The sequence below is a fragment of the Trifolium pratense genome, linkage group LG7 (genome assembly GCF_020283565.1).
Source record: "Trifolium pratense cultivar HEN17-A07 linkage group LG7, ARS_RC_1.1, whole genome shotgun sequence".
In the NCBI taxonomy this organism is placed as follows: domain Eukaryota; kingdom Viridiplantae; phylum Streptophyta; class Magnoliopsida; order Fabales; family Fabaceae; genus Trifolium; species Trifolium pratense.
This window is the reverse complement of record NC_060065.1, coordinates 44,614,929-44,627,374: the sequence shown is the minus strand read 5'-3', so window position 1 is coordinate 44,627,374 and position 12,446 is coordinate 44,614,929. Positions and strand designations below refer to the sequence as shown.

At 33.2% G+C, this 12,446-nt stretch overlaps 1 protein-coding gene across 1 annotated transcript; it reads right to left on the bottom strand.

The window, feature by feature from the left end:
• Positions 1-2,139: 2,139 nt before the first annotated feature.
• Positions 2,140-11,460, bottom strand: LOC123895231 (myosin-2-like). The gene is made up of 24 exons (XM_045945466.1): positions 10,396-11,460; positions 9,538-9,639; positions 9,297-9,440; positions 9,058-9,208; positions 8,920-8,947; positions 8,639-8,807; positions 8,433-8,496; positions 8,288-8,301; positions 8,114-8,198; positions 7,699-7,802; positions 7,453-7,591; positions 7,042-7,160; positions 6,494-6,646; positions 6,319-6,408; positions 6,108-6,185; positions 5,774-5,932; positions 5,418-5,618; positions 4,876-5,081; positions 4,665-4,800; positions 4,223-4,352; positions 4,017-4,127; positions 3,820-3,932; positions 3,050-3,259; positions 2,140-2,943 (listed from the first exon to the last, which is right to left on the bottom strand). The coding sequence occupies exons 1-24, from the start codon at positions 10,813-10,815 to the stop codon at positions 2,461-2,463; spliced, it is 3,609 nt and encodes a 1,202-aa protein (XP_045801422.1). The 5' UTR covers positions 10,816-11,460; the 3' UTR covers positions 2,140-2,460.
• Between the last annotated feature and the right edge of the window lie 986 nt (positions 11,461-12,446).

Below are 12,446 nucleotides of genomic sequence, written 5' to 3'. Positions count from 1 at the left end.
TGCTAAAAAATAAGGGATTGGACAAGACAACTTCTGCTGTACTGTGTTTGATTTTAAAGCTGTTTCTGGTACTAGACAAACTAGGGGCCAATGGACAAGACAAAACTTGAAATTCTTGTCCCCCACAAAACCACGGGACAACTTTTTGTCCTCACCTCAGCACAAGTTGTCTAAAATACCAAAATAACCTTTTATCTACCAAACATCGTACAACACAAAGTTTGTTCAATACCTTAAACGTTTGTCATGTGTTGTTCTGTCTTGTACTGTTCTGTCCAGTATTAATATTTTGCAGATCAAACGGATCATTAATCTTACTACTATTTAGGAGTACTTCAAAATGAAATTTGATCTATGAGATTGATATATACAGTCTCAATTCATTAGATTTGTGATTAGAAGAATTCTCCGTTAAGTACTTTCTTCGTTTTGAAATGAATGACCTATTTGATTTTTTAAATAGTCAAAGTTGGTAATTAGTTGTTAATAGTGTTTTTTCACCTTGTCGGAACTTAAACTTTGACTTTTACACCTTAAATCCTTCATCCTTAATTCAAACCAGGTGAGTTACACACCTCATCAATTACCAAGAACATCATAAACCAACTACATGCATTTTCCATTAATATAAATCTCAATACTCTCATAAAAAATATACGGGGCTCACCTAAAGTGTATTTTCAATAATGCATTTTGAAATAAATGTATTTTGAACATCATAAACCAACTACATGCATTTTCCATTAATTAAAATCTCAATATCTCTAATTATATGACACATTTGGAACTTTTCTTAAATGTTTATGTTTTTAAACAGACAATCTTTAAGATTAAATTAGTTCAACACCCAATATTAAGAGGTTACTGTCGTTCTAAAAAATGAAGCAGTATAACTTCAAGAGGTAAATCTTACGACAAATAATATGAAAATGCAGTGATGAAAACATTGAATAGGTTTAATTTGAACCCAATATTTTTAGCTATAAAGCAACAAATTGTGTAAATAAAGATATTGTTAAGTTGTTCCGGTGAGCATAACTCAATCGGCAGGGACATTACAAATTATTGTAGGGATTGAAGTTCGAACCCCGATATTCCCACTTATTCACCTTTAAAAAGTGAAATTCTAGCCACTAGGCTAGACAAAAAAAAAAACAAATACCACAAAAAAAAAAAAACCAACACAACTACAACACACATCACTGTTATTCCACTTTAACACGGGAGACCTACTTCAATTGTGAAAACTCGATAACGACAAATGAAGGGATCACCTTTAGAACGAGTGTTATAAGGTTGCCCCAACACTTCTAGCCATTTTGTTATTTTTTCCGTTGTTGTTTGGAGATGTAATATTCCACTTTAATATTAAGAGTAATAATAATTAAAAACATATAATTATGATTGGATTAATATAAGTTCTAGATTTTTCTATGTAAATGAAAGGGGTAAGACCCCATCATAAAATGTGTGTACAATTAAATCTTCTCACTAGCTAAGTACTTCACAACCAAAGTATCACTATAACCACTCCCAAGCTAGGTAACTCTTCTCAATAATATCTATCACAAAATCAAAGCATTGAGTAGCATGATTAACCACAACAATACATCCTTAACAATTACCTGAAATTAGATAATCATGTTCTCAAAATTAACTACTCTAATTTATCAAGTACCTAATCTATTTGAACATTTTTAATTAACTACTCTACTCTACTCTACTCTCTATTTTTTTTTTTTGCTAAAAATCTTAAGCTAATATACTCTAACTATAACTTATATCTTAACATGCTAATTTTCTTCAAAATCTTTTTTTTTTTTGGTACATGAAGAGGGAATTTTCTTCAAAATCTAATCATTACTTACTATAAACTCATCGGACATTTATATTTTTCGACACAAGCCCATGTTGGTCTCATGATAAGGCATTCCAACACTTTCTTTTTTTGGTTTATAATGTTGTCAATGAGAATCGAACTTAAAACCTCATGCATACTACTCAAATACCTCACACTATTAGACCAAACTTAGTGGCTTCCCGTTTCAATACTTTCTAAAGATAAAATGAATCACATTAAAATGAATCACATTCTAATATAAATACATTTAAACCAAAATTTATAAGTTGACTCGTCTCTTTGTCTCAAATTAAATCATCACCTACTATTTTTTTTTATATATAACAACAAAATGTACATATAGTAAAACTATACTACTCAATACAACTATGAAAACCTAAAATACTAAAACTATACAAACAACTTCCACCATGTAACAAAAATTGGTAGATTTACAATTCATTTTCCCTTCACCAACTAGTACAATAGTGCAACACATGCCAAAAAATGTTCCCTCAAAAGGAAAAAACACTTTCATGACACAACAATCATTTTCAAATTTTGTGTTTGATCCTTCACCTTTTATACACTTGTTTTGGCAAAGAAAACATTTTGTAATGTTATTGTATTCTAGAACTCAATTTCCCCCACCATTTTCGCCGGTTTCTCTCCATTTCTGAATTCCCTAACTTAATTCTTGCTTTCGTCTCCCTTAACCGCGTCTTGTATTCTTTCTTCCACCCTTCAAACTTGTGTTTGAGTTTTCTCAGGTCATCAATGTTATTCGGATTTGCAGATTGCGCTGTTGGTCTAACTTCAACCAAAGCTCTTGCATCCTCTTCGAATGTCTGTCTGCGCTGCTCGAACTCTTTCATCAGATTGTTAATTGTACCGTTACCGTCTCTCGCTGCTCTGACTTCAGATAGACTAGTAGAATACTTCAAAGGTGTGCTGCTCCCGGGTGTTCGAGGTGTTCGAGCTCCCATCGAAATAGTGTCCTCGGAATCATAACAGAAATTCGATGGTAATGATACATCATGTCTTGAAGGTTGACCATTGGCATTCTCAGAAGCAAGGCTGGTTTTAGCAGCAGCAAGACTCATCTGCATTGAAATTGCAATCAGAATCTTCCATAAAAAATTTAGGTTTCAAATGCAATCAGAGAATGTTCAAAGAGCATGTTAAAAAAATCACGATATGAAAACATACTTGCAGAGATGACATTTGTCTTTGCCACATTTCCTCCATTGTTTTCATCTTTTTCTCGTATTCAATCCACCTTTTCTCAAACTGTTTTAGCTGTTCCCTCAACTCAGCATTTTCCTCTTCTTTTTGCTCTATAGTTGCTTCGGCCTTGATAACCCGCCTTTGGAGTTCTGCTAAAGCCGAAGGCAGATTTTGGACCCGATCTTTCGCATCCTGTTAAAAAAAGAACAAGAGAGTTATCACATTGAAAAGTTGTGAACTTCAACAATGCCGTGTAACTTAGCATCATAGGACCTTGAGAAAAGCTCAGTAATGAGACAGATATGCATTAAGGGTGAGACAGATTTCAAGTTTTCGACCACATTGTTATGCAGATAAGTATTTGGAAATGTTTGTACTAGAAAGTTGGTATAAAGTTTAGGATAATAATTACAAGAACTAAGGTAAAAGAAATCTTTGTGAAATCTTGCATTTGAGTGCTAAACGCTAGCAGAACAGTTAGCGAGATGTTGATATCACTTAACAAACACCTCTGATTATTGCCGATTAAAACATAAGAGTGCTTGTGCGTATGTGTGGATCGATACATAATAAAAGTATGGTGAAAAGTTTGCGAAACATTGTGTTTTTTTTATATGCAAACTAATTATATAAATCTATTACAGCATAATGAATCTTTTCATTGAGTTATCTAAATTAAAACTATTACAGCATAATGAATCTAAGATTATATTACTTTTTTTTTCCAAATTAAAAAATGCATAGTAAAGTACCTTGTCGAATGACATCTTCGAACGTGACCTTCGCCTAGATTTTCCATTCTCAGGATGTTTCTTCAACTTATTCAAGCTACTATGATGCTTTCGAACCAACCATCCACGAATTACTACATAAAAAGGAAATACATATTAAGAAAATCATACGTCATACATGTACTACGGTAAACTTTACAAAATGAAAACACGCTAACCAGATTGTAGTGTTATGATAGCCTGTATCTCCTCGATATTTTCAGAAGAAATAGTTATAGAAGACTTCACCATAACACCATATTTCCTTCTTGCAATTTCCCCACGAACAACTAAATTATGCACAAAAAAGAGAAAAGTTCATTAAACAAAGAACCAGCTGGGAACTTTTGACACAAATAAACTAAAATTGGTAGCCAGACATTACATGATTGTAAAATGGTCACTCCATTCTTAAGTTTATTGAAATGACTGCGAGCTTGATGACTGCGAACGCATTTTTGAACCCCAAGTATTCCCTGCAAAACCAGTTTTCTCTTATCTTCGAGTGCACCAACCTACAAAAGTCAACCAAAGCACAAGAATGATTGCGTTAGAAAAACCACTCTATGAATTGATATAAAAACCAGCTAAAACAAAACTATTGAAGTAATATACTAGCCTATTGATATTTTGCCAAGCAAACAAATTCATAGTTCAGAACCAAAACCTATTGATAAAATTGGATATTAAAGTATATGTTAATGTGGCTTAGATATGGATGGTTAATCCCGTAATGAACTTAACTGCCAATGTAACCACAAACCATCCATCAATACCACGGTTGTTTGCACTATAGATCGTTAAAACATGAAGCTACGCAGACATACCTGCCCTGTTCGAAGATACAGTTTGGTGAAGCCAACTTGGTACATTTCAGGAAGGATATTAAACTGTTGCAAAACAGCAACCGAGACACTCAATGGATCTTGAGATGTGTAGGCTTCATAGAGCAGAAACCCATACCTAAATATATGCAGGAATGTATATATCAGCATATTACTCAAGATAATCCAAAAATATAGTTGTTTTCTCCACTACCTTCTGGCAAACTCTTGATGTGTCATTCGAGTAGGATATCCGGCCCTTGAAATTCTAACAACCTCCAAAACTCCACAACACTTGAGTTGCTGGAGAACAAGATCTTCATCATACATTCCAGGATGTTGCTTTGCGTTTGGCTTTATACAACGAATAAAGTGAGGCGTCGTGCTCTCCAACTGATGCATTAACTTGAATAATTGACCCTAATAGAAAGAAAGAGTCAGTCCTAATCGATAAATAAAGCGCCGACTCAGACATGAACACGACATTGATATCAACATGTAGACATCGATAATAATTTATGAAAATAGAAGTGTTGGAATTTAACTGCATGTGTCAGACAACAGAAACACATTCATTCTAAAGTGTTTGGTACTACATAGGTCCTAATTCACCTCAAATTATGCCATCTTGTTTATTTCTTAGTGTCATTTATCTAAGTTCATCATCCACAATAATAACCGACAACTCAATAACGTAAAATCATTTATTTGGAAATATTGAAGATGTAGAGCTAGGCAAATAATGCTTAAGAATACCTTGAACTTTGTACCAACACTCTGCTTTTGCGAATCAGAAGCCCCTGCGTGCTGTGAATTTGATTGCTTCTGAGACTGGTGGTTAAGCGTCTTGGAGAACGATTGCAGCAGTTCGCAACTACATGATGATAGTAGCTGAATGGAATCGGAAGGCATTGGATCTCTGTTCTTTTCTAGAAAGCCACTTGTATCATACAAAACCTGATCGAGGACAACATTAGAATGATCAAAAACAAACTTCCAAGGTTCGTCGGCAGCATCTAAATGGAAAGGTCAATTTGACTTTAAAAAAAAAGCCAAAAAATTGTTCAAGCAACCAAATTACAAAGCTCCTTAAATACCGAGAAGCTACTAACCTCGCCTGCATAATGACAAACACTGAAACCTCTTCCCCAGTCCCCTTTGAAGCAAGGATTAGTTTGCAGGTGCTGTTTGAGTTTGTTGGCAAGTGTTAGATCAGTGGCCCTCGGAAAATTTGATTCTTCGTCCAACAGAGAGAGTAGCCCTATAGGCTTCTGCACATTTATAACAATATATAATATAATGAGTATACTAAGTCAAAGAATAATGTTAATGTGAGCTCCAAGATATAGACCAAGACATAATATTTTTGAAAAATAATTCGCTTTGCAGAATTGCATAATGTCCGTAAATGGATGCAAACAAAAACACAATCAACGGCCAATTTACCTTCTCAATGAGATCCAAACACTCTTGATTGTCCTCAAAATCTACTTTGGTCCAATCAACGCCGTCTATTTCGTAGTCCTGAAACAAGATATTATAAATTGTGATGTTGCTGTAGAAATAAACAATATTCTGATGGACTATTTATATATGAATTGTATCATATATTCATAATAATTTTTCATTTAAATTGAAGCTAAACATAGTCACTGACCTGCTGCTCCAGTTTAAACAGATGCCGATTGAAATGTTGTTGAAGCCTCTCATTGGCATAGTTTATGCATAACTGTTCAAAGCTGTTTTTCTACAATAGAAGAACAAAAAAAATTATCAGAACACATAATGATAGTCTAAGAAGGAAAATAAACACATTAATAGAAATTGCAAACCTGGAATGACTCAAAACCGTAAATATCGAGGATACTTATGGATCTTCCGGTACGTCGTTTACCCACTTCAAGCGACTTGTTAACTTGATCTACTAGCCAGTCAAACAAGCTTGCATGGATAAATTTTGCTAATGCATCTCTTGCATCAATCGCCTGAATAAGGAATATAAAGATTAGACTTAATATAATTCAACTACGAGCAGTAAAATAAGAGTTTGACATTCAAAAATTTCCATATTATTTATTAGAGATTTTCATGAGAAACAGAAGCTATTTTGTGTTTGTTTAATATGATAAAAATAATTTTTATAAGAAAATCACCTATCAAAATTGATTTTTAAACTAAGTTACTCAAAACAGCTTTCCAATGTAAGCAGTTTTTAGATTCTTTTTTTTTCTTTTCAGATTCTCATTCTTTTAAAAGTTGTACCAATTGGATAAAAACTCCTAAAAGTGATTATTTGTTCTAAAAAATGAGTATTTTTTATTAAAATAAAAAAGACCATAACAAACTGGCCCTAACTTAATTGTTTAAGTAATAAACAGACCTGCCGCAATGTCAATGTTTTGGTGATAGTATCCTTGCCAGCTTTGATTTTATGAGTAGATAATACTGTCATTAGTCCCTCAGGACTGCAACCCATCAGCGAAGCAGCACTGGTTACAGCTGCCAAAAGTAAATATAAATAAACGTCACTTTTACGATTTAACATAAATTTTCATAATATACCCTCTATGTTACTATCTTCTTAGCCACTGTAAATATGAACCATCGAAGAACCTTGTCCAAAACAAATCAAAATAGCATATACTTGTTTCTTTATGGCATATGCCAATGATCACAATCAGAGTACGCCCGATCAAAGTTTAAGTAATCCGGCCACCAAATTAGAACACATTAAACATAATAAGGTGCAAATAGCCCATGTAAAATGATAATGCATAATTATGAATGCTACCTTCATCGTTCACCACTTCAATGTGATTTTCATTATCTTTAACTTCGAAAGATATATTTCCCAGCCATAATATCGCAGCGAGCATCTTAAAGACACGTTCTTGCTCTTCTTTGCTCATTTGAACGACATCCAAGGCTTTCTGGAAAAATATACATATGCCAAAAGTTAAAAAAAAAAATGATACCTTGGGAGGCCATAAAGATAATTGAAGTTATTGTTCAACAAATGAATTTTCAAACAATATACCTTCAGCTTATGAAACTTTTTAGCATCATCGACACCATCAATCGTCATGCAGTCGCTTTGATTAAGATATTTATATTCGCTGGCCGCTCTAAGATTTAGTTTCTCTGCACAGGAAAAGAATATGATTTTAAGTAATAATATGTACGAGCTCAATTAAGCTGATGAAGAAATCAAAAGGAACATGTAATTTATGCCTTCGCATGTTGAAATCGGTGCCAATGAACTTCCGTGTAAAAAATGACAATTTGTACATAAAATTAAACAGCAGAGGAGATCTACACTAATTATATTGGGAGAATCCAACTCGAAAGTCATATATAAAAGAATTATCTCAAAGATGGTCATTGAGATCTCAAAGATGATATAGAAGTATATAAGTATGCCAACTAATTGATAAGTCGCCTAGAAAATACACCTTTAAGACTAGTTGAAGATCCAGCACAAAGTTGATAAAATATGTGATAAGACCTCTCGCCATCAGCCAGTTGAACAACTCTTGACTGCCGACAAAAGACACAATGGTATAAGAAATGGAGAAAGATAAATATTTCAGTTCGACATTTATGTTCAAATAAGAATCACAAGTTACCTTTTCTAGTAGAACTGTTTATGTAGCATTTGGGAATCGACATATGAAAAACACAAAACCGTCAAGTCAAGTCAGTAGATTAAAAAACTATTGGATATCACAAAAGAACAAAACTTTACGAGGAATTTCACTTGAACATGCTTACAGGTTTGAATTTTAGCCCCACACATTTTACCCGTTGCGCTGAAATGAATTTCAATCAACTTCCCCTGCGTCAAATTGAAAATGGAAGATTAAAAGGATGATTAAAATTGCAGTCTGTTATGGAAATATTGATAGAAAATATATAAATTTGTACTAAATCAACAACTGGAGTAAGTTTCACCATAATGAAAAGAAACGCAAACTCACAAATCTACTAGAGTTATCATTCCGAGATGTTTTTGCATTGCCAAAAGCTTCTAGTATAACATTTGTCTGAAGAACTTCATTTTCTATCCCACAACTGCCACCACCAAGAGCAGCTAAGTATTGCATCGCAATTTTTGCTGTTTCTGTCTTCCCAGCTCCACTCTCGCCACTGTAAACGAATTTGCACCAGTGATTATTAATATTAACAAGTATTACAATGAAAATTTGATGCTAACAATTTCAGGAACATATAGAAAAAGAGCCTTTAATTGAGTTCTGACCTTATGATAATGGACTGATTTACATCTTCTGCAATGAACAACACGTAAACAGAAAACCTTCGTAAATATGTCATATAAATCATACAACTACATTCTAAGGATTTAAAAAGAGGAGAAAGAAAGTGCAAATTCATTTACCTCCTATCATCTCATTATAAGCTGCATCTACCATTGCATAAACGTGAGGACTATCAAGAGATTTATTCCTATAAGCAGTGACATATTCGTTTCCGTAAACCGGTACATCTTTGAAGGGATTGAGCGCAATTAAAATCGGCCCAGCTTTACTCTGCATACAGAAAGCACAAGCAACATATGAGAATACATAGATAATCATCTGAGTAGGGGGGGAAAAAAGGTCATAGCATTCTACATACATAAATCAAATCTTGAGAATATCTAAACTGAAGATTGTGAAGAACCGAGGGCTCATTCAAATAGCTGAGCTGTATAAGATCATCCACACCCTCTAAAATATCAGGATTAGCTGGTAGGAGTTCTGTTCTGGCCACTTCCATAACCTGCAGCAACAACACATCGACACAAATAGCATGTTATCTTGCATATTCAGCATTGAGTTCTTATCTTATAAAGACCACGAAAAGTTTAGAAGTTTACATTTCCATTTGAGAGTGAAACAGATGCTTGTTCTCCCGAAGTTGACTGTATTGTTCCCAGTCCCCACTTCCCTTTTGGTTGCTTACACCAAACATGAAGTTTCTGTGGAAACACCAAAAACAGAAAGGAAATTTAAAAAACATAACACTGATACATCACTAATTAATAAATAGATAATAATCGCAAACAAACCTTCTTCTTAGGTGGCACATTAAAAGTAACTTCAATGTAGTTCAATTATATAATCAAGCAATAGGAAGGTTTTGAGGAAACAACAGAATCGGAAAGAAAATTAGACTAAAAGTATGCATGCCACAAACAAGTTATCTATGCCTAACAATCAACCTACGAAAGAACTCGTGCCAGTATGAAATATCAACCAAATAAAGGCTCTGAACTGATATATCCATGAAGTTTGACATTTTGGTCCATTGAAAAAGTGATGTATTTGGTCCATATTATACGAAATACATCATCTTTTCAATTTACCAAGAAAATCAAATTTGCTTATTGGAACATTTTTTGGTACATTGAAAACATCTAATTGTTGACTCCTTAACTTCAGGAACAGTTTAGCTAAACCCTACTCTAATTAACATGTGTAGAGTGTGTCTTTATTTGCAATTCTGAAAAGGTAATGATGCATGCAGTGTCACAAACATATCTATTTTACTCAAGCTAATTGCTTTTCATCTAATCCAAACATCAAAACCTCATCATTCATGAACTATAAAATATTATAATAATACAAAAAAAAAACAAAAAACAGATTAACACTAAGAAACCACTGTTAACACTTAAACTAAAACCTAGTCACCATTGCAAAAGTTGCCACAAAAAGTTAAAGTCCTTAGTTACCTTTTTGATGAAATAAGAAACATTGTCATCTACCAATTCCTGAGAAAGTGGAGCAACAGAAGAATCATCAACAGGAATTGAAGAAACAGGACCAGGTGAAGATTGTTGTTCACTAGTAACAACAGTATGCTCTTCTGTAACAACAACATAAGGAGATTCCACATCCAACATTAACTTCTTGCTTCCAAAACTTCCTTTCCTTTTATGCCCCAATTTTTCCTTTTCATTTTCTTCATCAACCTTAAAGCTTTTAGGCAAAGACCTTCTCGCCGACGGCACCCGGCCTCTAGACATAGGCCTTGATGGCAATGCCGGCGGTAGGTCTTTAGGCTTCTCCTCTTCGTCTCTCCGACGAAGCGAATCAAGCATCTCTTCTAAAGAGCTTCTTGCAATAGCAGATGGTGAAGGTGATAACATCATCTTGGTATGGTACAATACAACAACAAAATTGAAAATTTGAAATCAAATTGAATTTATTTTATGAAAATTCAAACAAATTTTGAAACTTTTTGTTCAAATTGACATGCCCAAGTCAAGATTTCACCAACCCATGTTCTAATTTTGCATCAAAATTATGAAAAATGAAGAACCCATTTGAGATTTATTGTGGGAAAAATGAAAAATTGTTTCTTTTTTTGTTATGGTTTGAAAAAGAAAAAAACAACGATAAGGTTTTGGTGTGAGAACCTCGTTGTAAGAAATCAAGCCAATCTCGTAAAACAAATTCCAGAAGTGCATTTGACAAATCGAGAAGAAAATTTTGGTGTTTGTAATAATTTCATTGTTACTGAAAACGAAAGTTACGAGGTTTGAAGCGAGGAGGTTGAGGTTGTTGTAAAAAACAACCTCCCTCAGAAAAAAAGAGAGAGAAAATTATGATGATTATGATAACAAATTAACAAACAACAAACCTAAAAAATGGGAAATTTTTGTTGTTGTTGTTGAAGTGGGTTTTGTTAATGATGTTGTTGTGTTTTTGCAAAATTTAATGTTTTTTTTTTTTCTGAGTTTGAAAGTGTTTGGTGGTGATGATGATGAAGATGGTTATTTTTTTATTTATTTAATTTTTTGGGTTTAGAAATTTGAAAAATTTGTCAGGTTGAGTTGGCAAAGGAAGGAACAAAATTCGTTTCTTCAAAAAACCGTTTGGTTTGGATCTCTCTGGGACATGGACACTGTACAGTGATTATGATTTTATTTATTTAATTAAAAATGAATAATTTTGAATTTTTTTAATGTGAGGATCGTTGTGAATTTTGAAATGACATGGATATTCAAGAAAGGGTGTGAGACTGTATGAACTGATGAGGAAAATTACTGAAATGGTCTGCCTTTTAGTTTTAGGCCGTGTGTAATTAGTTTTTTTTAGGTTCAAGTAATTTTTATATATTATTATAGGACCAAACTTATGTACAATTCCATGTACACAGTTTTTACTGTGCTAGATACATGGGGAAGTTATTTTTATTTAAAAACATTTTTATTTTCCTTTTTTTATTTAAAAAATATAAATAACTACCTTTTTGTGAGAGGAACAAGAAAAACAGCATCTAAAGAAATGCATATAAGTTTTGTCCATTATTATAAGTTTCTAAAGATAATATATGATAAAATAGTTTATAAAAATCTTACTAAGAAAAATAAGTTATAAAAATACAATTTTCACTAGTGTGTACTTATAAAATAGCTTAAAACATAATTCATATTGTATAAGTTGTTTGCATAAGCTTAAAAATAAGCTAATTCAAACGGACCCTAGCTCTTGGATTAACTAATAGAGGAGTGTTAGCAACACACTCTTTAACAAACACACTCTAACACACTCTTTTTTATTGGTTAAAATTTATATGGGTCACATAAAAGTTATATGGGTCCACATTTTTTTATGGGACCCATGTGAATTTCAACCAATAAAAGAGAGTGTGTTGAAGTGTGTTTGTTAAAGAGTGTGTTGCTAGCATTATTCTTAACTAATATGAAGCTACCTTTTTTTTGCCGAGTAGTCTAGTGGCTAGAAAATCCACCTTAAATGTGAATAAGTGGAGTGTTCA

Excerpts from the sequence above, each read along its gene's own strand:
- LOC123895231 (XM_045945466.1), bottom strand. The coding sequence starts at position 10,815 with ATGATGTTATCACCTTCACCATCTGCTATTGCAAGAAGCTCTTTAGAA. Across the intron at positions 9,209-9,296 it reads ATTCTCAAGATTTGATTTAT|AGTAAAGCTGGGCCGATTTT; the intron begins GTATGTAGAATG and ends TTCTGTATGCAG. Across the intron at positions 3,260-3,819 it reads CGAAGATGTCATTCGACAAG|GATGCGAAAGATCGGGTCCA; the intron begins GTACTTTACTAT and ends TTTTTTTAACAG.